The following is a 27,539-nucleotide window of genomic DNA, read 5'->3' as shown; positions in this document are numbered from 1 at the left end:
ATTAATGATATTTATCTTTGTGGAAACACTGATCATCTTAATGATTTATCACAATAAATATATATAGAAACAGATAAATATCAATATGCAACACCTTATTTTTATATTTTCTATAAGTGCACATTTTTCAAATTGAACATTTTCAAATGATCACTTCTAAGACGGTCTTGTGAAATCACAATATCCCATTTTAACTAGCTAGCCACTAACATGTTTTAACAAATCATGAATTACTTTGCACCATGTTTGTACAAATAATAACTAATGTAAAATACAAAAGTCAACTCTCACATTTTTAAATAAATCATGTCACACTTTGAACTGGACACCAAATCTGTTATCTGTTTCTTTGTCAGTTAGTGAAGACCAAGTCTTTTAAATATTTTCTTGGATTTTCAAATTCTATTTGAGTTTTGTCTCTCTTAGAATTAAAAATGTCGAGCAAAGCGAGACCAGCTTGCTAGTAAATAAATACAATTTAAAAAAATAGAGGCAGCTCACTGGTAAGTGCTGCTATTTGGGCTATTTTTAGAACAGGCCAGCGGGCTACTCATCTGGTCCTTACGGGCTACCTGGTGCCCGCGGGCACCGCGTTGGTGACCCCTGACATAGAGGATCTTTAACAGACATGTTTGCAGTAGGTTCATAAAAACACCATCACACATGTGTCATAAAGAAAATATGTTGCTATTTGTTTGCGCTAGATCCTTATAAACAGCAAGCGGCTCCTCTCAAATTAAGGATCTTTGAGTTGTCTTAATATTTTCCAGTTGTGCAGCTTTTGGTGTGAATTAGTGCTTATTTCATAACTTGGTAGAGCACCTTCATATCCTTTCTTCTATGCCAGACATCCTTTATTTTAATAAGCAGACCACAATCTTTCAACCTTGGCAGAGGTCTGTGCTTCCCTGAGTGCCTTCCCAGTTGCTACTGTGTGCTATCGAGACTGCCGTTTCAAAAAGCTGTCACAGTTTGACGTACTGCGTGTGTGCGCGTGTGTGTGTGTGTGTGTGTGTGTGTGTGTGTGTGTGTGTGTGTGTGTGTGTGTGTGTGTGCAAAGATGCCACAATGGGGGAAATTCAACAATGAGTGTTGTTGACACAAATGATGGGGTCCAACAGTCCGGCCGTCCCAGCTGTGCACACTGTGGAAGAGGCCAACGCAAGCCGCCACGCCGCCGCGTGGAGGCGAGCTTATTTTGGCAGCGTGGCATCGTTCATTCCACTGCACAAATGCCTCCCTTCCCATCATAAATAACTGGCAAACTGGGGGAGAGGTGATTATATACCCAAGCAAACTTCCACTAGCTGCCTCACTTCTCACTTGTCTGCCAACTTTCTCTGGCAAATAGTGTGCTTTATTTCTGTCACAAACTATTTTCAGCTGCAACATTGACTAGTGATCGAAAAGAGCTGTATCCAAAATGTTGCCCTTCAGTAAACATTTTCTTGTACACTATATATTGCCAAAAGTATTTGGCCACCTGCCTTGACTCACATATGAATTTGAAGTGCCATCCCATTCCTAACCCATAGGGTTCAATATGATGTCAGTCCACCTTTTGCAGCTATTACAGCTTCAACTCTTCTGGGAAGGCTGTCCACAAGGTTGCGTAGTGTGTTTATAGGACTTTTCGACCATTCTTCCAAAAGAGCATTGGTGAGGTCACACACTGATGTAGGTCGAGAAGGCCTGGCTCTCAATCTCCGTTCTAATTCATCCCAAATGTGTTCCATCTGATTCAGGTCAGGACTCTGTGCAGGCCAGTCAAGTTCATCCACAACAGACTCTGTCATCCATGTCTTTATGGACTTTGCTTTGTGCACTGGTGCACAGTCATGTTGCAAGAGGGAGGGGCCCGCTCCAAACTGTTCCCACAAGGTTGGGAGCATGGAATTGTCCAAAATGTCTTGGTATCCTAGAGCATTTAAATTTCCTTTCACTGGAACAAAAGGGCAAAGCCCAACTCCTGAAAAACAACCCCACACCATAATTCCTCCTCCACCAAATTTCACACTCGGCACAATGCAGTCCGTCCGAAATGTACCGTTCTCCTGGCAACCTCCAAACCCAACTGACTGTGCAGAAAGTTGGCGTTTTCTTTGCACTATGCGCTTCAGCATCCACTGACCTCTCTGTCAGTTTATGTGGCCTACCACTTGGTGGCTGAGTTGCTGTTGTTCCCAAACTCTTCCATTTTCTTATAATAAAGCCGACAGTTGACTTTGAGATATTTAGGAGCGAGGAAATTTCACAACTGGATTTGTTGCACAGGTCATCCTATGCAACATGATCCTATGACAGTTCCACGCTGGAAATCACTGAGCTCCTGAGAGCGGCCCATTCTTTCACAAATGTTTGTAGAAACAGTCTCCATGCCTAAGTGCTTGATTTTAAACACCTGTGGCCGGGCCAAGTGATTAAGACACCTGATTCTGATCATTTGGATGGGTGACCAAATGCTTTTGGCAATAAAGTGTACATCTTCTCAAGGAACAATGCTATCTGAATGAAACCTGGATACACTTTAAAGTAAGGGTGTCGAGATACAATATTGATATCAAATAGGATTGGGTAGACTTTATTTTTCCAGCAATGGGGAAATAATCGGTATTGATATCGCTAGCAGCTGCACAACAGCTAAGCACACAATAGCACACAAGCTTGATATGCCTAAAATGTGTACTTATTTGAACAATGCTGCAGTCTAATACACATTTTATGAAACACATGGTTGTATTGTGCTAACATATACCTGGTCTCATACTGTAGAAAGAAGGATATTTGGAAAAAATCCAGTAACAAACGTGTCCGCATTATTCACCCTACTGCCTCATGAGCCTAAATTATTTTATTGTTATCCACTAAATTATATAAATGATGACAAAACTACGCCTGTATGTAACACACACACTAGCTTTGTGAGTTGATAGCTAATAATAGGAATTTGCTATTATTGAATGTGTAGTAGAGCTGTGAATCTTTGGGCACCACACGATTCCATTCTTGGGGGCAACAATTTGATTCAGAATCAATTCTCGATTCAAAGCAATTTGTGATACGTAATCGATACTTATTGAATAACATTAGGTGCCAGTTCTATGATTAACTATACATTCCTCCATAAAATAGACAAAATGCTTTGATAAATGTTTGTATTACTTACTTATCTGTACAGCAAATATGGCCAGCTACATCAACTATATGATTTGCTTGGCTGAAAAGGAAAAACTTTAAAAATAAATACAAATAAATGTTTTTTTAGAGATGTCCGATAATGGTTTTTTTTGCCGATATCCGATATTCCGATATTGTCCAACTCTTAATTACCGATACCGATACATACAGTCGTGGAATTAACACATTATTATGCCTAATTTTGTTGTGATGCCCCGCTGGATGCATTAAACAATGTAACAAGGTTTTCCAAAATAATTCAACTCAAGTTATGGAAAAAAATGCCAACATAGCACTGCCATATTTTTTATTGAAGTCACAAAGTGCATTATTTTTTTCAACATGCCTCAAAACAGCAGCTTAGAATTTTGGACATGCTCTCCCTGAGAGAGCATGAGGAGGTTGAGGTGGGTGGGGTTGGGGGGTAACGGGGTTGAGGTGGGGGGGTGGGGTTGGGGGTAGCGGGGTGTGTATATTGTAGCGTCCCGGAGGAGTTAGTGCTGCAAGGGGTGCTGGGTATTTGTTCGGTTGTGTTTATGTTGTGTTACGGTGCGGATGTGCTCCCGAAATGTTTGTCATTCTTGTTTGGTGTGGGTTCACAGTGTGGCGCATATTTGTAACAGTGTTAATGTTGTTTATACGGCCACCCTCAGTGTGACCTGTATGGCTGTTGACCAAGTATGTGTGCATTCACTTGTGTGTGTGAAAATCTGTAGGTATTATGTGATTGGGCCGGCACACAAAGGCAGTGCCTTTAAGGTTTATTGGCGCTCTGTACTTCTCCCTACGTCCGTGTACCACCCCGTACAGCGGCGTTTTAAAAAGTAATCAATTTTACTTTTTGAAACCGATACCAATAATTTCCGATATTACATTTTAAAGCATTTATCGGCCGATAATATCGGCAGCCCAATATTATCGGACATCTCTAATTAGTTTTTTTGAATCGATTAAAAACCTACTTGAGTCATATTGCCATCATATTGCTGTCTACACGTATCTCTTATGTTTGACTGCCATCTACTGGTCACACTTATCATTACACCATGTACCAAATAAAATTGCTTCAAGGTCGGTAAGCAAAACCAGAATTATTCCGTACATTATGCGCACCGGGTTATAAACCTCACTATCGAGTTTTGAGAAGAAAAAAAAAGATTATAAGTGCGCCTTATAGTCCGGAAAATATGTTAATTGTTTTGTGTTGATTCATTCCTCGCTGTACGCTGACTACTCTAAAGTATGTCCAGTTGTATAGTTTTGTCTTAAACAGCTAGCGCCATCCCTTAATGCTCGGAGGAAATGTGTTTATACGGTCAAGTGTTGCCAAACGTGGTCAGAGAACACATCAGCGCTCACTGGGCACCTGTCCACCCGTTCCCTGCACGCTCCATTCCCCTCCTCCCCTCCACACCAGCAGTCCCATAAGTGAGCCGTGGGCCAATGGAAATGTCAGCTCGGCGCCGGCGAGCCAAAGTGTCAGCGCTGACGCAGGACACGGAGGAGAAGAGCAGCCGTCCATAAACGGACGTCTTCACCCAGAAACGTCATTTGCTGGCTTTCAGCAGTTCTTTGACTTTTGTTTGTTTTCGGGTGGTTTCTTTTTTTTTTTTTTTTTCATCCCAGTACAGTCACTGTCACTCAAGGTTGAAAAGTTGACAGCGCGTTGCGTCTCCTCAGTGGCCAATGTCCATTATATCATGAGTCAGCAGGAAAAAAAAAAAAAAATACTGTGTCTGTGCAGTGGGCTGGACTTAATGTTTGATGCTGGGGGTCTACTGTCTTCCCTTGACTCCTCGCTCTCTGTAATCAGCGCGGTGGAGCTCGCCAGGGCTGGATCCTGCCGCGTGCCCAAGGCCTGATAAGAGCTCCCCGTGCCCCCTCCTGACACCTCCCACCTCCGGGACGCCTCCTAAAGATACGGTGAGGTTGACCCCGTAAAGTGGGGGCATTGCAATCGTTTTCGAACATAACATACGCACACAATTTTAAACTCACCTTCAAGCCATGACTGGGGGTCACCTCTTCTTCTCACAGCGGTGTTAGAATTGAAACGGTAGTTCCGCTTGCGCAAATAATGTGGGCAAACGCAAGATTTGTATCAGCAATTACGCCTTTTAAAGGCCAACTGAAACCCACTACTACCGACCACGCAGTCTGATAGTTTATATATCAATGATGAAATCTTAACATTGCATCACATGCCAATACGGCCGGGTTAGCTTACTAAAGTGCAATTTAAAATTTTGCGCTAAATATCTCGGTATGATGACGTCAGCGCGTGACGTCACGGATTGTAGCGGACATTTTGGGACAGCATGGTGGCCAGCTATTAAGTCGTCTGTTTTCATCGCAAAATTCCACAGTATTCTGGACATCTGTGTTGGTGAATCTTTTGCAATTTGTTCAATGAACAATGGAGACAGCAAAGAAGAAAGCTGTAGGTAGGAAGCGGTGTATTGCGGCAGGTGTTGTGCTGGATAACGCACCCCCGCCGTAGAATGCACCCCTCTGACTGTTTTGCCGGATAACACAGCCGGTGTTTCATTGTTTACATTCCCGAAAGATGACAGTCAAGCTTTACCATTGGCCTGTGGAGAACTGGGACAACAGAGACTCTTACCAGTAGGACTTTGAGTTGGATACGCAGACACGGTGCCGTGAGTAAGCATGCAGCTGCGGCTTCCAAACATTTGATCGCTTGCCCGTACGTGCGTGCCGCTATGTGCATGTCACGTACGTAACTTTGGGGACTTTGGGGAAATATATGTGCTGTATGAACTTTGGGGAGGTGAACGGTACTTCGGGCTGTGGGATTGAGTGTGTTGTGCAGGTGTTTGAGTTGTATTGGCGGGTTATATGGACGGGAGGGGGGAGGTGTTTGTTATGCGGGATTAAATTGTGGCATATTAAATATAAGCCTGGTTGTGTTGTGGCTAACAGAGTATATATATATATATATATATGTCTTGTGTTTATTTACTGTTTTAGTCATTCCCAGCTGAATATCAGGTCCCACCCGCCTCTCACAGCATCTTCCCTATCTGAATCGCTCCCACTGCCCTCTATTCCTTCACTCTCACTTTCTTCATCCACAAATCTTTCATCCTCGCTCAAATTAATGGGGAAATTGTCGCTTTCTCGGTCCGAATCGCTCTCGCTGCTGGTGGCCATGATTGTAAACAATGTGCGGATGTGAGGAGCTCCACAACCTGTGACATCACGCTACTCGTCTGCTACTTCCGGTACAAGCAAGACTTTTCTATCAGCAACCAAAAGTTGCGAACTTTACCGTCGATGTTCTCTACTAAATCCTTTGAGCAAAAATATGGCAATATCGCGAAATGATCAAGTATGACACATAGAATGGACCTGCTATCCCCGTTTGGATAAGAAAATAGCATTTCAGTAGGCCTTTAAAAGACAATAATGCTCATTTGAACCTGAGCCACATTGGAGTGTTTCTCATGCATGCATTTACAAAACCCAAAACCAGTGAAGTTGGCACAACCAGAATATATATCTGGCTTAGGCCAGCTAGAAAGCCTTACTGACAACAACTCGTGATCTGATTGGCTATCACAACTGTCTGTCAAATGTTTGTGTCTGTTCACTTACAGTGCACAAACATTGTTGATTCTGAAGGCCCTGGGCAGATTTGGTACAGCATGGCAACATAAGCTCGCTGAATTCTGATTGGATAAAAACTCTACAACCTAAAAACAACAGCACTGAAAGGAGCATAGAGAATATGAATACGTTTAGATATTTAGGGAAAGTAAATAAAAAAATACTTGCATCTTTAATTATGATCATGATTTCTGGTTATGTTAGGCCAGCAGAGAAGGCCTTGCTGGCCCTGAGTTGTTTTCTTTATTTGATTATTCCGTAAAGTATTATAAATCATTTGTAGTGTCAGCCCTCCTACTTGGATGCAACTTTTTTTTGCTACTTTTCTTTACAAACTTCTGATAACGCAATTACAAAAAAATTAACAAACTGCTCCGCTCAGTCGGGACTCTTGTCGCCAAAGACACAGCGCCTTGATTTTATTAGCGTTTGTTTATTGACTCGGGGCCAACAGGAGGCGCTATTAATGAGAGTGTGATCATGAAAAGGAGCCGCGACCATCTACACAACTGGCAACTACATACACACAAAGCAAACACAGCCAAATGATCCTCTGCTTTATTTTAAGCACACAAGCTGTTGACTCACACGGCAATTAAATTAAAGGCAGGTAGTTAAGTTAAATGTGGAAGAGCCAAAAATATCTTGTAGCATTTTAGGGTGTGATGCCCCGCTGGAGCGCTGCATTTAAAAAAAAAAAAAAAAATTAACAGGCTTTTGGAGCAGGTGGTAGGAGGCCAGCATCTTAATAGTGGGCCTCACACACACGCACACAACTTCCAGCAAACCTCAGGATAATTCTCCTCAAACCCACTATGCGGTCCGAGTCCTCAAGTAAATTAGAATAGCCACACACACACACACACACACACACCCTGCAGAGACGTAGGACTGGACAGTGTGACGGCGCTCATTAAAAACACACACATGTATTTATTGCTGCATATTTACTGCAACCTGAGCACTCCGCTTGAGTTGTTTTGTTGGCGATAAAAAAAAGTAAAGCGTTTTTATTTCGCCGACTTAATGGATTCTGAGGAAAGCGAAGGATAAAGGAGGTGGGAGGTCATAGATTTCGGAAGGGAATTGTGTCATTAAGTGATGAGCTGATGGAACCCGACGAAGGAAGTTAGGAAATGGAGTAGTTATCGGGATCTATGGCAGTAATTTTACTCAGTAAGTTTAAAGCAACAACATGGAGTAATTAGACCTTGAAATAGTTTCTTGATGTGGTTACCAAGGCAACTCAAAGTTGCAACAAAAATGCTGGCAACGAGCCGTACAACCTGAGAGCATCCCAGTTTATCCACTGTGACCACTGGCGTGGAGTCAATGTTTGCTTTTTTGAAAAGAGTTCCCACTGTCTGTGAGGCCGTGAATGTGCACAGGCTCAGATCTGACTGCTGATTGGATGAAGGCAAGGCAAGGAAAAGTGGGAAACGGATTGTTTGCCTGTATGAATTACAACATTTTAAACTGTGATGTTTTGCAGCTCCATAAATGTTTTAATTTTTTAAATGGCTTCTCTTAATAGGAGAGGTTGCTGACCCCCTGGTGAAGTAGAGATTTGCAGATTCATGTGGGATTATAATCAGTGGATGATAATAATCATAATCTTACATCATTATCAAACCAATTACTATTATTATTGTCATTATCATGATTAGGAGGGCTGATCTTGCTTTATCAGTATCATACAGTATCATGCTTCAAACTCCGCTTCATAAAGCTGTGCACTACAAAATGTGTTCATTGTAGCTTTTAATCTGGACTTCTTCATTTTGATAAAAGAAAAAAATCAGCTCAAATTTGTAATTTGTTTTGTAGTATATATTGTGCTCCAAAATGGATGTTGCTGATGAAATTTGCATTAATTATTTATTGAGTTTCTTTAATTTAATTTTTCAGTATCAAATGGTTCAAGTCGGTCAAAAAATCGTTATAGATTAAAAAAGGCTTATTTAAAAAAACAAAAACAATAACAATGTTATAAAGTTAGTTTTATCGTATGTTGATCTATATTTCTTATGTTTTTGTTTTATTTAACGTTAGTAAGGCTACAATGTTAAGCAGAGGTGTACTTATATTACCGCATTTCCCAGACCATAGGGCGCACCGGATTATAAGGCGCACTGCCAATGAATGGTCTATTTTTGAACTTTTTTCATATATTAGGCACACCGGATTATAAGGCGCAATAAAGGAGTCATATTATCATTATTTTTTTCTAAATGTAACCACTTCCTTGTGGTCTACATCAGTGGCCCCCAACCTTTTTGTAGCTGCGGACCAGTCAACGCTTGAAAATGTATATATAATGTAGGAACCAGAAATATTAATAACAGAAAGAAACAACCCTTTTGTGCGAATGAGTGTGAATGAGCGTAAATGGGGGAGGGAGGTGTTTTGGGTTGGTGCACTCATTGTAAGTGTATCTTGTGTTTTTTATGTTCATTTAATAAAAATAAAAAAAATAAAAAGTTTTTTTTTAATTTTTTTATTTTTTTTTATTTCTTGTGCGACCCGGTACCAATCGATCCACGCACCGGTACCGGGCCCCGGCTCAGTGATTGGGGACCACTGGTCTACATAACATGTAATGGTGGTTCTTTGGTCAAAATGTTGCATAGATTATGTTTTATAGATCATCTTCAAGTCGCTTTCTGACAGTCTCTTCCGGATGCGCCATCATAGTGCAGTCTACACGTATCCCTTATGTTTGACTGCCATCTACTGGTCACACTTATCATTACACCATGTACCAAATAAAATAGCTTCAAGGTGGGTAAGCTCAACCAAACTTATTCCTTACATCAGGCACACCGGGTTAAAAGGCGCAATGTCGAATGTTGAGGGAAAAAAAGGATTTTAAGTGTGCCTTATAGTCCGGAACATACGGTATACTATTAATAGTCGCGGCAAAGAGTGTGTGTGGGGTGGGGGTGGGGGGGGGGGGGTATGAAATGTGTTCTTCTTCCTAGGGAGGGCTTAACAGAAAAAAATTGAAGAGCACTGATCTACCGGGAGATAACCCGCCATTGTCTTTAAAACCTCTGTTTCGAACTTCAATCAAGGCTCCTTGAATGCACCATAGTTATGTGCTACGAGATGCAAAAGTAAAACGTAAATATAACTTTGTCCTTTTCTGCCACAAATAATTGCATTATATTTGTACCTTGCTTCTATCGCTTCATTCTGGTTCCCACATGGTAGCGCCGTGTGTGAATGCCTACACTGCAAAAAGTCAGTGTTCAAAAACAAGAAAAAAAAATACAAAAATGAGGGGTATTTTATTTCAACTAAGCAAAATTATCTGCCAATAGAACAAGAAAATTCGGCTTGTCAAGACTTTCCAAAACAAGTACAATTAGCTAACTTCAATGAACCCAAAAATTCCTTAAAATAAGTATATTCTCACTAATAACAAGTGCACTTTTCTTGGTTGAAAAAAAAATATGAGACCTTTTTGCTCAATGTGTTGAAAAATATTCTTAAATGAATTAAATGCTAGTGCCATTATCTTGACATAATGATATGCGCTCGGCATTACATTTACTTATACTAAAAACTAATTTATTGTTCTTAATGGAAAGGCAACAAGGCAACCGCTTGTTACTCTCGGCGTCTCCTAGCCGCTCAGGCAAATCATATGGTCAAAAAATTTATTTTTCCATCGACAACATGACATCATCGCGCCAAGTGCGTGCTCTTTCAGTCAATTAGTGCACATATACTATACAGCCCGGCCCCCGGCCAAAATGTTTTTAATTATAATTTTGAAGAATTTATCTGAATGTGCATGAACTATTTCTGTTCAAAATTGTTTGAAATATTATTAACTGTCAGTTTACTGTACTGTGCCAACTGTACTACTATATGAGTACGTATTTTCTATTGTTTCATTGATGAATAAAACAGCAAAGTCCATTTGGCTGTCATCTGTTTTAATTATGAGACACAATTGTGTCAAAGTCATGATTTTTTTTTCATGCTTGAAATAAGAAATTATTACTTTAAAAAAAAGTAGTTTTATACTTGTGAGTGTTGATGACACAGCTTTGCTACAGTTGATATTCTAGTTTCAAGCATGTTTTACTCAATATAGGTCGTCAATAAAGTACTATCTATCTAGATAATCTCAGCAACAAGCTGTAATATCTTATTGAGATCATTTAGGACCAAAACACTTACAACAAGTAAAACACTCTAACATAAAATCTGCTTAGTGAGAATAATTATCTTATCAGACAGAAAATAAGCAAATATTACCCTTATTTAAGATATTTCGTCTTACTTAGATTTCAGTTTTTGCAGTGTACAGGTGCGCTTGGATGACGTCCGTGTTGAGTGGACAGTCTGCCGCTGCCAGGAGGAATGAACCATGTTGTGTTTTTGCAAGGGGGTGTATTCTGACAGCAACGTTGATTTCATCTGAACTTTTACGACATATTCCTTTATAACAGACAAATTATAATGAAAGAAAAAAAACTTCAAATATTCTAAAAAGCCCGGGCCATGATCATGTGGCCCCTTAAGTGCAAAACAGTGCAGAGCGTTTCTGCTCTGGGCCTGCCAAAGATCGATGCTGACATTCATCCAGGCTCTTTACCCACACATTAAGGACACATGTAGGGGTTCCACAAGCACCATCCAATTATTCCTTACTGTTGCTTTTGTGCTTAAAGAAGATGCACCAATTATTACACGTCTGACTGTCTTAGACAAAAACTTTTCCATTTGATCAACTTTTTCCACGTCTCAGCTTCTTCTTCTTCTTCTTCTGCCAGACAGTAATTGACATTCTACGTCTCAGCTCTCACTGGCTTGTCGGTCTCACTTTCCTCTCACCGCAGCCTTTTTTCATTCAATTTGCAACATCTGTCTCTTGTCTTCAGTTTGCTTTGCGCTAGCTTGTTCTCTTCTGAGGCCTCTCTTACTTTTTTTGCAGTTCTACTCAGTCCGCTGTTGGGCGGCGCCCAGACGGAGATGAAGAAGGTTGTCGGGGACAACGCCACCTTACCGTGCCACCATCAGTTCCCGTCATCCAACTCTATCGACATCGAGTGGCTCCTGCAGACGCCCAACTCTAAACAGAAAGTGGTAAGAAGAAAAAATATTACGGCTGTTAAATTGTTATTATTATTTTTTTTTTTTTAAATCAGATTAATCACATTTTGGAATTTTAATTTTTCGTGAATACTCACAGGTGATAACTCACTGGTATATTACAATTTGCTGTAGAAAAGACCCCAATATGTAGACTCAGATTTAGACCAGTGGTTCTTAACCTGGGATCGATCGAACCCTAGGGGTTCGGTGAGTCGGGCTCAGGGGTTCGGCGGAGGTCAAGACACACCCGACTCATCGTGTAAATAAAAACGTTCCCTATCGGCGTATTACAGCGGAAGTCACACTGATTTGCAGGTGTGTAATTTGTTGTGAGTTTATGCACTGTGTTGGTTTTGTTTTTTGAACATGGTGATGTTCATGCACGGTTCATTTTGTGCACCAGTAAAAAAACATGGTACCACTTTAATATGGGGAACATATTCACCATTAATTCGTTTCTTATTAACATGCAAATTAGTAGCATATTGGCTCTTAACTAGTTATTATTAAGTACTTATTAATGCCTCATTTGGGATGGCCTTATTATAACCCTAACCCTCTAACCCTGGCCCTAACCCTCTAACCCAAACCCTAACCAAATAACTCTAAATTAAGTCTTTGTTACTTAGAATATGTTCCCCTAGTGTCCAAAAAACTCTAAATTAAGTCTTTGTTACTTAGAATATGTTCCCCATACTAAAGTGTTACCAAAAACATATTCCGTACAACTGACCACTTAATGGTAACACCCGAATAAGTTATAACTTATTTAAGTCGGGGTCCACGTTAATCAATTCATGGTACAAATATATACTATCAGTATAATACAGTCATCACACAAGTTAATCATCAGAGTATATACCGTATTTTTCGGACTATAAGTCGCTCCGGAGTATAAGTCGCACCGGCCGAAAATGCATAAAAAAGAAGGAAAAAAACATACATAAGTCTCTTTTTTGGGGGAAATGTATTTGATAAAACGCAACAGCAAAAATAGACATTTGAAAGGCAATTTAAAATAAATAAAGAATAGTGAACAACAGGCTGAATAAGTGTACGTTATATGAGGCATAAATAACCAACTGAGAACATGCCTGGTATGTTAACGTAACATATTATAGTAAGAGTCATTCAAATAACTATAACATATAGAACATGCTATACGTTTACCAAACAATCTGTCACTCCTAATCGCTAAATCCCATGAAATCTTATACGTCTAGTCTCTTACGTAAATGAGCTAAATAATATTATTTGATATTTTACGGTAATGTGTTAATAATTTCACACATAAGTCGCTCCTGAGTATAAGTCGTACCCCCGGCCAAACTATGAAAAAAAACTGTGACTTATAGTCCGGAAAATACGGTAGTCTTGATTTTGAAAAAAAATATACATTTTATTTTTCACGGTGAATGCGCATATGAAACTGGTGGGGTTCGGTACCTCCAACAAGGTTAAGAACCACTGATTTAGACAAACTTTATTGATCCACAAGGGAAATTGTTACACACAGTAGCTCAGTTACAAACGTTTGAAAGGGTAAGGATAGAAAGGATAATGTAGATATAAAGTAGACTAAAAATGTACCATAGTATATATTGCATTATATTATATTTTTATATAATATATACAATGTATAACAAATCCCAATTACCATGTACAATATTACAGTATATGTAACAGCTGCAGCATACAATAGAGAGTAGATCCAGCAGAAAATATACATTATAAACAAAGAGAGGTAGCTAACATGGAAGCGGTCAGGTAATAGACAGATATCATCTATTGCTGTATGGCGAGTGATTATACAGCTGTATGGAGTGCGGAATGAAGGAGTTCTTGAATCGAACACTGTTTGTCAATCCGGTTTAAGTCCCTTTTGCTGGTGCTGCTCCCCCAACAAACCACTGCAAAGTACAGGGCACTGGCCACAACAGACTGAAAAAAGATCTGTACACAAATGCAATTGTATTGTCAGAATGTCATCAAGGAACATTTTTAAACTTTTTACTTGAACGCATGTCATTTATGTGTACAAAACTAGAGTAACGGTTTTTATCCAAAGTCCAGTCAGGCTGTATTTTGGAGTGAGCGCTCCTTACTTGTTTGTGTGGTCCAAATAAATTGCATGAATAATGTGATACTTTTTTGTGACTAATCCCATGAGTTAACGCGTTAATTTTGACAGCCCTAAAATAATTCACATTTAATACATTTAAGTAAAAAAATAAAATAAAATACAACCATTATCAAATGTCCCTGTCATGTAATAGCAGTCTTCCACAACAGTAGATAAGTCTCAAAGTTTAAAATTTAAACAGTTTAAAGGATATTTTGCCATTTTGTGTATGTAGCTAGCTATGCTAATGAGCTCTGAAAACGTGTGTTCATTTTATCCACTTTTAAAAGATCTATTTACAAAATGTAACTGCACATGTTCAACATAATAAACACCATACAACAACATAACATTAAGGAATGACAAATATTATCAAATGAGTATAGCTATGTTAGCTAAAGTGCTTGTTGCTACACGACCGGTTCAGAAAGACCCGATCTGTGGACGCATGTGCGAAGACTAAACGTCACTTGCTATTGACTTGTTTTACGGCAGTTATGTTCGTGCACGCCGTCACTCTTACCATCATTTTCTTTTTATTGTAATCTTTATCTCAAGAATAATGACGTACAAGACAAAACAAACTTTATTTAAGGATACAGTATTTATTTCAAAACCGTACAGATCTGTACAGAAACCGAAACATTGTGCTCAGCTGTCCTAAATGGCAAATACATCGTTCTTTTTTACTACTGTATATTAAATCAAATACATCAATTCACACTACTGACTATTTAAAAATGTACCGTAGATTTAAAGGCCTACTGAAATGCGATTTTCTTATTTAAACGGCGATAGCAGGTCCATTCTATGTGTCATACTTGATCATTTCGCAATATTGCCATATTTTTGCTGAACGGATTTAGCAGAGAACATAGACGATAAAATTTGCAACTTTTGGTCGCTGATAAAAAAGCCTTGCCTGTACCGGAAGTAGCAGACGAGTGGCGTGACGTCACAGGTTGTGGAGTTCCTCACATCTGCACATTGTTTACAATCATGGCCACCAGCAGTGAAAGCGTTTCGGACCGAGAAAGCGACGATTTCCCCCATTAATTTGAGCGAGGATGAAAGATTTGTGGATGAGGAAAGTGAGAGTGAAGGACTAGAGGGCAGTGGGAGCGATTCAGATAGGGAAGATGCTGTGAGAGGCGGGTGGGACCTGATATTCAGCTGGGAATGACTAAAACAGTAAATAAACACAAGATACTCTATTAGCCACAACACATCAAGGCTTATATTTAATATGCCACAAATTAATCCCGCATAACAAACACCTCCCCCCTCCCGTCCATATAACCCGCCAATACAACTCAAACAATTGCACAACACACTCAATCCCACAGCTCAAAGTACTGTTCACCTCCCCAAAGTTCATACAGCACATATATTTCCCCAAAGTCCCCAAAGTTACGTACGTGACATGCACATAGCGGCACGCACGTACGGGCAAGTGATCAAATGTTTGGAAGCCGCAGCTGCATGCGTACTCACGGTACCGCGTCTGCGCATCCAACTCAAAGTCCTCCTGGTAAGAGTCTCTGTTGTCCCAGTTCTCCACAGGCCAATGGTAAAGCTTGACTGTCGTCTTTCGGGAATGTAAACAATGAAACACTGGCTGTGTTATCCATCACAACAGTCAAGGGGTGCATTATACGGCGGGGGTGTGTTATCCAGCACAACACCTGCCGCAATACACCGCTTCCCACCTACAGCTTTCTTCTTTGCTGTCTCCATTGTTCATTGAACAAATTGCAAAAGATTCACCAACACAGATGTCCAGAATACTGTGGAATTTTGCGATGAAAACAGACGACTTAATAGCTGGCCACCATGCTGTCCCAAAATGTCCTCTACAATCCGTGACGTCACGCGCAGGCGTCATCATACCGAGACGTTTTCAGCAGGATATTTCGTGCAAAATTTAAAATTGCACTTTAGTAAGCTAACCCGGCCGTATTGGCATGTGTTGCAATGTTAAGATTTCATCATTGATGTATAAACTATCACATTGCGTGGTCGGTAGTAGTGGGTTTTAGTAGGCCTTTAAGTTGTTATTCAAGTTGTTTAAAAAAAAAATCTACATTTAAAGTTCCAGTAGAGTGGAAAAACAAGTTGCCTCTATACTGAAGCTATTATCACATATGTCGGATTTATGACATTAAAGGAGTTCAAAAGTTTACAAATAAATAAACATGATCAAAATAGTATCAATTTCAGGGAGATCCCCGAGCCATTTTGAGAGTCAATGAGCAAGCCTGACATCGTGTTAGCAACCACAGATCCCTTCCTTGTCAACAACAATGCTAATCAAGCACACTTTGGGAAAAATTATGACACAAAGAGGATTAGCTATATCAATCAATCAGTCAGTCAAACTTTATTTTAAAGTGATTTTCATACATAAAATAAATGCGATGCAAAGTGTTTTACAAAGCTAAAAACAATACCCCAGATCGCCCATTATCACATACGGACACAGATACCAAACACAAACACACACACATATGCAACTTTAGGAACAAATGAATGCATGCCTGAGTACAGAGGGGACATGTGAGTAAACACTATCACAGGAGCCGTCTGCACCAGGAGGTCATCAGACCATGGCCACCAGGTCGCTGACACAAGGCACCCCCACAGCAACAAACATAAGTGACTTTTGTCGACAAATACAATTGGCGGCAAAATTTTTTTATTGTCGACAATGTCAACTAATCGTTGCACCCCTATTGGCAGATCAGTCGCCGGAATCTTACTGTACAAAACGGTGGCACCATTGTTTTATTTACAGAATTATGCTGTTAAAACCATCATAAAAGTTAGGGTCAAATTCTGCCGACTGAGCTGCCAAAATCGGCAGTTTTTTACAGTACTTCTCGTAATAGTTCAACTTTTTTCTCGCAGCATTGTGACTCAACACTTATACAACTTATGTTCCACCTAATTTACGGACATTCGCTCTTGTATTATTACGACTATATTCATGTAAATAACAACTTTATTTCATTGTATTATTTTGACTTTATTCTTGTAAATGACAATCATTTTATCCCTCTGAATCACATATATTTTCATCGTAAATCTACTTACTTTTTTGTAATTTTTTAAAACTTTTTTCTCGCAGCTTTGTGACTCAACTAAAAAACTACCACTTTTGTTTTCCGTAATTTAAATAATTATTATTTTCGAATTACAACTTCTCTTGTAATATTATGACATTATTCCCCCAGCTTTATGACTGTATCCTTGTAAAACTACAACTTTTTTACAGCGTCTGTAAAAGACTGAATAATTAAATGCAGGCAATTGAGTGAAAGTATCATGTGGCAAATCTTTACATAGATTTATATTCATATTATTTACTGTTACAAGCGGCCTTTCATGATGGCAGCCACAACTGCGATGTGGCCCTCAATGGAAACGAGTTTGACACCCCTAGTATTTATGTTCGAACATCATTAAAACGTCACTTTTGCATAACAGTGTCGTCTCTATCATTCAATTGAAGAAAGACATGCCTTATGAATAAGCACGCGGTATCTATTTCAATTTATGTTTGCAGATTTATTTGCATTTGTAATGAAAGACCGCCGTCATTGTAACCGACAATTTCAGCATCGTTGCAATATGAATGATGACGTATCATAAAGATATATATTTACGGACATTAAGCGAAACAGCTTCAAAACAAGGCTTGATTTCATTCCTCCTGGGTCTCGAGAATACTTTTGTTTACGCCGCCGGCCAAACATCAACATGAGTCGCGGCGCTCATGTTGTTAAATTCTCAGGCGAGGCGGAGACATTCTGACCCCTTGTTAGCGTGCGGAGACGTCATATCATAATGGAATCATAATGGATGTGCTAAGACTCAAAACTCTGTCTCTGCGGGCAGTAATTTCATCAACCTTATTTACTCTGCGTCTCTTCTTGCAGACGTCTTTTTATTCACGCTCGCACTTCATATCGTCATATCTTCCCTCGGCGTCCGGGCGAGTTGTGTGAAAAAAGACGGCAACAGATTTGGAAATGTGAGATTAAAATCAGCATATACTGGGGGTGTAACTGTACATGTATTCATAATCAGATTATTTAGCATACGATACTGAGGCGTACTGAGTTCCTCGTCAAGTGAGAGACAGGCACTTTTTCATTTTAAAATCATTCAAAAGATGTTTTATATTTCGCATTTAGTTATCTTACCCTTCCAAAAAATTCACCGAACCCTGACCTTAAAACCAAGGTGCGTACAATTCCACCTATACCGACAACATTTGTATTTGAAAATGAGGAACATTACCTTGGAAAATTGAAGAAAATCAGGGAAATAGCTTGTGATGGGTAAATGAGTCTATAGCACACTCACTACCTGTATTGACACTGCACTGCATAAGTGAAGTGAGGTGAATTACAAAACCCAAAACCAGTGAAGTTGGCATATTGTGTACATTGTAAATAAAAACAGAATACAATGATTTGCAAATCCTTTTCTACCATATTCAATTGAATAGACTGCAAAGACAAGATACTTAACGTTCGATATGGAAAACGTTGTTATTTTTTTCAAATATTAGCTCATTTAGAATTTGATGTCTGCAACATGTTTCAAAAAATCTGGCACAAGTGACAAAAAAGACTGAGAAAGTGGAGGAATTCTCATCAAACTCTTATTTGGAACATCCCACAAGTGAACAGGCTAATTGGGAACAGGTGGGTGCCATGATTGGGTATAAAAGCAGCTTCCATGAAATACTCAAGTCATTCACAAACAAGGATGGGCCGAGGGTCACCACTTTGTGAACAAATGCGTCAGCAGATTGTTTAAGAACAACATTTCTCAACCAGCCATTGCAAGGAATTTAGGGATTTCACCATCTAGAGTCCGTAATATCATCAAAAGGTTCAGAGAATCTGGAGAAATCACTGCATGTAACTAGCAAGGCTATAAACCAACATTGAATGCCCGTGACGTTCAATCCCTCAGGCAGTACTCCATCAGAAACTGACATCAGTGTGTAAAGGATATCACCACGTGGTCTTTGGAACAATTCAGAAAAACCAATGTCAGTAACTACAGTTTGTCGCTATGTCTGTAAGTGCAAGTTAAAACTCTACTATGCAAAGCAAAGGCCATCAACAACACCCAGAAACGCCGCCGGCTTCGCTGGGCCCTAAGATGGACTGATGCAAAGTGTGAAAAGTGTTCTATGGTCTGACGAGTCCACAATTCAAATTGTTTTAGGAAACTGTGGATGTCGTGTCCTCTGGACCAAAGAGGAAAAGAACCATCCGAATTGTTATAGGCGCATAGTTCAAAAGCCAACATTTGTGATGGTATGGGGGTATATTAGTGCCCAAGGCATGCATAACTTACACATCTGTGAAGGCACCATTAATGCTGAAAGGTGCATACAGGTTTTAGAGTAACATATGTTGCCATCCAAGCAACGTTATCATGGACGCCCCTGCTTATTTCAGCAAGACAATGCCAAGCCACGTTTTACAACAGTGTGGCTTCATAGTAAAAGAGTGCGGGTACTAGATTGGCCTGCCTGTGAAAATGTGTAGCGCATTATGAAGCCTAAAATACCACAACAGAGACCCCGAACTGTTGAACAACTTAAGCTGTACATCAAGCAAGAATGGGAAATAATTCCACCTGAAAAGCTTCAAAAATGTGTCTCCTCAGTTCCCAAATGTTTACTGAGTGTTGTTAAAAGGAAAGGCCATGTAACACAGTGGTGAAAATGCCCCTGTGACAACTTTTTTGCATAATGCTAAGTTAATGATTATTTGCAACAAAAAAAATATGTTTCTCAGTTCGAACATTAATTATAATTTATTTGCAGTCTATTCAATTGAATATAGGATGAAAAGGATTTGCAAATCATTGTATTCTGTTTTTATTTATGATTTATACAACGTGCCAACTTCACTGGTTTTGGGTTTTGTATATTCATATAGCGCTTTTATCTAGTGACTCAAAGCGCTTTACATAGTGATTATTTAAGTTGCATTTAAACCAGTGTGGGTGGCACTGGAAGCCGGTGGATAAAGTATCTTGCCCAAGGACACAACAGCAGTGACTAGGATGGCGGAAGCGGGGATCAAAACTGGAAGCCTCAAGTTGCTGTCACGGCCGCTTTACCAACCGAGCCACATCACGCCAATACTTAGTCATCCGCCATCTGCTGGATTAAAAAAAGTCACTACATTTGACCTGCATATGAAATGAATAGTGTGTTTGTTTGTTAAATCCCACAGCAGAGTGAGAGGTGGCAGGTGTATGAACCATAACAATGCCTGTTACAATCAAACAGCTGATGCGTAATTAGTACAATACCAACAGTATTAACACTTTTTAGGGCGCAACAAAAGACTAGATTCAGCTTAATAGGAAAAACTTCTCCCTGACACTCAACACACCATAGCCCAGTGTTTTTCAACCACTGTGCCACGGCACATTAGTGAGAGATTATCTAATTTCACCTATTTGGGTTAAAAATATTTTTTGCAAACCAGTAATTATAGTCTGCAAATGATGTGTTGTTGTTGAGTGTCGGTGCTGTCTAGAGCTCGGCAGAGTAATCGTGTAATACTCTTTCATATCAGTAGGTCGCAACCGGTAGCTAATTTCTTTGTAGATGTCGGAAACAGCGGGAGGCAGTGTGCAGGTAAAAAGGTGTCTAATACTTCAACCAAAAATAAACAAAAGGTGAGTGCCCCTAAGAAAAGGCATCTAAAGGCCTACTGAAATGCGATTTTCTTATTTAAACGGGGATAGCAGGTCCATTCTATGTGTCATACTTGATCATTTCGCAATATTGCCATATTTTTGCTGAAAGGATTTAGTAGAGAACATCGACGATAAAGTTCGCAACTTTTGGTCGCTGATAAAAAAGCCTTGCCTCTACCGGAAGTAGCAAACGAGTAGCGCGACGTCACAGGTTGTGGAGCTCCTCACATCTGCACGTTGTTTACAATCATGGCCACCAGCAGCGAGAGCGATTCGGACCGAGAAAGCGATGATTTCCCTATTAATTTGAGCGAGGATGAAAGATTAGTGGATGAGGAAAGTGAGAGTGAAGGACTAGAGGGCAGTGGGAGGGATTCAGATAGGGAAGATGCTGTGAGAGGCGGGTGGGACCTGATATTCAGCTGGGAATGACTAAAACAGTAAATAAACACAAGACATAAATATACTCTATTAGCCACAACACAACCAGGCTTATATTTAATATGCCACAAATTAATCCCGCATAACAAACACCTCCCCCCTCCCGTCCATATAACCCGCCAATACAACTCAAACACCTGCACAACACACTCAATCCCACAGCCCAAAGTACCGTTCACCTCCCCAAAGTTCATACAGCACATATATTTCCCCAAAGTTCCCAAAGTTACGTACGTGACATGCACATAGCGGCACGCACGTACGTGCAAGCGATCAAATGTTTGGAAGCGTACTCACGGTACCGTGTCTGCGTATCCAACTCAAAGTCCTCCTGGTAAGAGTCTCTGTTGTCCCAGTTCTCCACAGGCCAATGGTAAAGCTTGACTGTCATCTTCCGGGAATGTAAACAATGAAACACCGGCTGTGTTTGTGTTGTTGCTGAAGTCGGCCGCAATACACCGCTTCCCTCCTACAGCTTTCTTCTTTGCTGTTTCCATTGTTCATTAAACAAATTGCAAAAGATTCACCAACACAGATGTCCAGAATACTGTGGAATTTTGCGATGAAACAGACGACTTAATAGCTAGCCACCATGCTGTCTCAAAATGTCCTCTACAATCCGCGACGTCACGCGTTGACGTCATCATACCGAGACGTTTTCAGCAGGATATGTCGCGCAAAATTTAAAATTGCACTTTAGTAAGCTAACCCGTCCGTATTGGCATGTGTTGCAATGTTAAGATTTCATCATTGATATATAAACTATCAGACTGCGTGGTCGGTAGTAGTGGGTTTCAGTAGGCCTTTAAGCTTAGGGAAGGCTATGCAGAACGAAACTAAAACTGAACTGGCTACAAAGTAAACAAAAACAGAATGCTGGACGACAGCAAAGACTTACTGTGGACAAGTAAGTCCACAATGTACACCCGAACATAACTTGACATGACATCAACAATGTCCCTGCAAAGAAGGATACAAAACAACTGAAATAGTCTTGATTGCTAAAACAAAGTAGATGCGGGAATTATCGCTCAAAGGATAACATGAAACTGCTACAGGAAAATACCAAAGAAAGAGAAAAAAAGCCACCAAAATAGGAGCGCAAGACAAGAACTGAAACACTACGCACAGGAAAAAAGCAAAAATCTCCAAATAAGTCAGGGGGTGATGTGACAGGTGGTGACAGTACACCTACTTTGAGACAAGAGCTATATTGATGCATGCTTGGTTATGGTTTACACATAAGTCATATCCAACAATTGCGACGACGACTTTTTACTGTCAACTGAGTTTCATTTTTTTAATGATTTCTGCTGGTGGTGTGCCTACGGATTTTTTCTATGCAAAAAATGTGCCTCGGCTCAAAAAAGGTTGAAAAACACTTCCATAGCCTATACACTACTGCCATCTAACGTCTTTGAATTGCAACTGCATGCAAAGTCTACTATTCTTGCAAATGAGATTAAAAACAGTGTCACTAAATCGTGATAAGATCCAAACCATGGATTTTTTTTTTTACCCGCTCCACCACTGGAAAGTGCTGTAAATAAACAATTATGTGGACTCTCATATATCTCCTAACCTTGAACAAAAACCAAAACAGCTTGTCGTCAGTTTCTGGAAACTTCTTCTCCGCACAAACCGAACACAAAAACATCAGAGTGTAAACTCTCACCGAGGAGGCAAAGTGATTCCTCCTATAGTCCATTTGTTTGCGTCCTGATGCGTTAGCACTCGGAAGTGTAACGCAGCGAGGAAGAGACGAGGAGGGGAGCAGGAAGGAGGGAAAGGAACCGTCGAATCAAGGTGTCGGTGGGGGCTGACACGTCGCCATGAATATTTAACGCCGAGATAACATTGAAGGCGCCATTAATTAAAATCAAACATCTGAAAATTTGATTAGCTTGAAGAGACTGTGCCGGTAGCTGAATGAATAAATAATTCCTTTGTACTGACGGAGGGAGAAGAGCATCTTGCAACATTTAGAGGGTCAAAATATTAGATACAGCTCTATACAGAGCACTTTTACACCACTGCCAACTACAAACACAGTAATTATCATAGTTAGTGTTAGAATCAGCGTTATTATGAATACTGCAAAAACTAGTACGACAAGGATTGTAATAGAAATATATAACAATAAACTAATCCATTCATTTTAGATTATAAAAAGATTCAAAAACAAAATATACTTGAATAAAAATATGAAAATAAGTGCAAAAAGTTGGATGCGAAAAAATCTTAAAATTCCATTTATAATCTTGTAATATTATTTCTTGAAACGACTCATTATTCATATAATACTTCAACTTGATTAGTTTGATACTATGTATCCATCCATCCATTTTCTACCGCTTGTCCCTTTTGGAGTCGCGGGGGGTGCTGGAGCCTATCTCAGCTGCATTCGGGCGGAAGGCGGTGTACACCCTGGACAAGTCGCCACCTCATCACAACATTCACACTCACATTCACACACTAGGGCCAATTTCTTGTAATATCATAACTTGTACAATTAGAACTTTATTCATGTAATGATTATCACTTTTCATTCGTATATCTTTGTGTATTTGTAGTACAACTGTATTTGCATAGCAGTGCAACTTTGTTCTTGTAATACCTGTATATCACAAATAGGGATGATGTTTGATAAGAAATTATCCAGTTCGAGCCCATTATCGAATCCTCTTATCGAACCGATTCCTTATCGATTCTCTTATCAAATCCAGATAGGTTGTTGTATATGGAAAAAAACACAATATTTGGTTTAACAAAAGCTCACTTTTTTGTTATAAGAAAAAAAAAAAAAAAAAAAAATAAATAAATATTTACTGTTACCCCCCTAAAAAAATTAAATAAATAAATATTTACTGTTGTTACCCAAAGTATATTAAGTGGGATTTTTCAGAAAAACAAATATATACAGTAACACAAAAACAACCTGTCTCTGTGATTACTATAGGTGAATAGCCATGCCTTGAGGCGTTTTTTCCGGTCCATTATTTTTGCTACTTATGTGACATCACAGGAAATTATGTAGCTCAGTCTAATGACTGAGCTACGTCATTTCCTGTGATGTTCTACAGGGCATTTCTTGTGGGACGGGATTCGTTCCCAGGGATTCGAATAAGGAACCAACTCTTTTTCTTTACTATAGTGGCCTTGTTAACGGGACCAATTCTCAAAAAGGGATTTGAGTCCATGGAATCAGTTATTTTCTTATCGAACGGTTCTTTTCTTATCGAACAACCCGGGAGAACCGGTTTCGAACATCATCCCTAATCACAAATGGGTTTCTTTTCTTTCTCCCAAAAAATAGATCTTAACTCTCATAACATTCTGTTGTTGTCACCAGTGGTGGGTCGTCAGGGCCAGCAAGGCCTTCTATGCTGGCCTAACATAACCGGAAATCATAATCATAATTAAAGATACAATAATTTTTTTATTTACTTTCCCTAAATATCTAAAAGTATTCATATTCTCTTCATGTCATATTATGCTCCTTCCAGTGCTGTTGTTTTTAGTTTTAGTTTGTATCCAATCAGAATTCACCTATCTTATGTTGCCATGCTGTACGAAATCTGCCTGGGGCCTTCAGAATCAACAATGCGGGCATCCATGCACTTTAAGAGAACGGGCACATACAATTGATAGATAATTGCGATAGCCAATCAGATCAAGAGTTGTTGTGAGTAAGGCCTTCTAAATGGCCTCACGTTGAACGTGACATTTACGCTTCCTGTGATTGGATACTCACCAGGACCATTAGCGGATGAATTTGAGAACACATAGAGGTGATAGACAGTTGCGATAGCCAATCATATCACAAGTTGTTGACAGTAGCCTATCTAAGTAGCCTGATGTTAACGAGAGTGTGATTGGATACTCACTCGTCATTCCAAAGTGAGTATCCATTCACAAGTTTCAACTTAGCAGGAAGCGGGAAGTGTTGCGCCGGAGCCAGACCGGGATAGCAGAGAAGAAGAACAAAATGTTGATTAGGTGGCAGATATATATTTGCAAAGCCATTTTCAAGAAGGATATTTAAAGAGAAACTACATCTTGTGAGATGATGTCGGTCAACCCCGGAAGCTAGCTCAGATGTTTTGGCGATGAAATGCTTGCTATTTCCACTCGAATAAGCCGACAACGAGGGGTTCCACTGGCTTATACAGCGTCAAATAAGTCCTACTAATTGTGAGTTCAAAAATTTTATTTTTTCACTTTTAATATGATTTTTGCCATTTTAATTTTGAGAGTACCACATAAGATATATTTTAATTGCTGATGCATTTAAATTTACTTTTAAATGCGCCAGAAAATAACCCGTTTTATACACTGTTGAGGTGGTTCAATGTCCAGTAGGGAGTAAATGTGTTCCTGTATAGTATTTCTCCATCAATGGTCATGTGGTGACATAGATTATAGTATTTTGAGAGGTAATCATAGAAGTCGGACATCACTGAAGGCCTACACTGCAAAAACTGAAATCTAAGTAAGATTAAATATCTCAAATAAGGGTGATATTTGCTTATTTTCTGTCTGATAAGATCATTCTTCTCACTAAGAAAAATGTATGCTAGTGTTTTACTTGTTTTAAGTGTTTTGGTCCTAAATGATCTCAGTAAGATATTACAGCTTGTTGCTGAGATTTTATGACCTATATTGAGTAAAACATGCTTGAAACTAGAACATCAACTGTTGCAAAGCTGTGTCACTCACAAGTATACAACTACTTTTTTAAAGTAATCATTTCTTATTTCAAGCATGAAAAAAAAAAAAATCATGACTTTGACACAATTGTGTCTCATAATTAAAACAGATGACAGCCAAATGGACTTTACTGTTTTATTTTCAATGAAACAATAGAAAATACGTACTCATATAGTAGTACTGTTGTTATTAGTGAGAATATACTTATTTTAAGGTATGTTGGGGTTCATTGAGGTTAGCTAATTTTACTTGATGTTCTATTGGCAGATCATTTTGCTTAGTTCAAATAAAATACCCCTAATTTTTGATTTTTTTTTTTCTTGTTTTTGAACACTGACTTTTTGCAGTGGAGGTGGGAAACGCACTGTCCGCCACTAGTATACATTTATAGATTTATATTTTTATCACTAATTTAACAAAATGTAATATTTTTCAAGTCATTTTTTGTAAAATTATTTAAAAAAATTCTGTCCTATTTTATTTCCTCCGAACAAAATAGAATTGAACTCTTTAACAACTGTGTTTATCACAATGTTGCGCTATTTTTCTTGGTAAAATATAACAATTAAACACAGTTTAATTGTTATATTTTAGTTTTGAATTTCAGTGTTGCTCCAATATTCCTTTGTACTTATTAACTTACTTATTAACTTACAAATGACAATAAGGTTGCAGGGGAGAAACTAATAATTAAAAAAAAAAAACTTATTGTATATGTTAATCTGACTTTTCATGATAAAATATTTAATTTCCGGTGGGAAGAAAATGTTTTTTGCCTCTTAGTATGACCTCGGAGAATGTTAAACAAGCCTGGAGAGGACAGAAAAGTCCATGTCAGCGTTTAGTCATTGCGGCTTTTAAACAACAGCCTGTGGACATGTTGCAAAAATCCCTCCACTGGCACTTTTGACTCTCTCTCTACCTCGCCTTCTTACTTTACACGGGGCACAAATTCAGCAAATGATAATTTCATCATTTGAATTTGTAACGTGTGCTCCAGCCCTGCACCCTGAACCCACAGTCACAGTTGAGCAACGCTACCCTGTAAGGCTAAAATCTAGTTTGTACGGTATACCGTTTTGGTATAGTACCGCGATACTAATGAATCATATTCAGTACTATAACGCCTCTAAAAAGAACCGGTCCCCCGCCCCACCGACCTCCAGTCGTCGTCACGTCGTGTCATTGCTGGTTTACAAGCAGACGAGCATGTTCGGCAGCACACAATCACGGAGTACTTACAAGCAGACAAGATGTGTCAACAAAAAAGGGAGAACGGATGCATTTTGGCTTAAAAACTAAAGATAAAGGTGAAGTTATAACACTGAAACGTCCTCAGGAAGAGGTTATTTAAGAAATGCCTAGCTAGCTAGCGGCTAAAGTCCAGCCCCAGTCGGCAGTGTTGTAGCTACTTCTAAATCACTAATCCTCGCCTCCATGGCGACAAATAAAGTAAGTTTCTTACAAGTATCATCCCTGCAGGACGAGGAATAGCTAATCATGCTTGACTACACACCGTAGCGATCATGAATGGAAACAAATGCCCTGGGTGGATTTACACCTGACATCCACTTTAATGATACCAAGTACAGGAGCGTATCTCGATAATACT

At 39.4% G+C, this 27,539-nt stretch overlaps 1 protein-coding gene across 4 annotated transcripts in view; it reads left to right on the top strand.

Annotated features, from left to right (window-relative positions):
• The window catches only part of clmpb (CXADR like membrane protein b), a 320,729-nt gene that overhangs the window by 268,268 nt on the left and 24,922 nt on the right, over nucleotides 1-27,539 (top strand). For all 4 annotated transcript variants that reach the window (XM_061972692.1, XM_061972691.1, XM_061972690.1 and 1 more), the window contains one exon: nucleotides 11,756-11,907. In XM_061972692.1, coding sequence (XP_061828676.1) covers nucleotides 11,794-11,907 — 114 coding nt within the window. In that variant the 5' untranslated portion in view covers nucleotides 11,756-11,793. The remainder of the gene's footprint in view (nucleotides 1-11,755; nucleotides 11,908-27,539) is intronic.

Source organism: Nerophis lumbriciformis, linkage group LG17 (genome assembly GCF_033978685.3).
Source record: "Nerophis lumbriciformis linkage group LG17, RoL_Nlum_v2.1, whole genome shotgun sequence".
NCBI classification, from domain to species: domain Eukaryota; kingdom Metazoa; phylum Chordata; class Actinopteri; order Syngnathiformes; family Syngnathidae; genus Nerophis; species Nerophis lumbriciformis.
The sequence above is the reverse complement of the archived record's forward strand: the minus strand, read 5'-3'. Positions and strand labels throughout refer to the sequence as shown.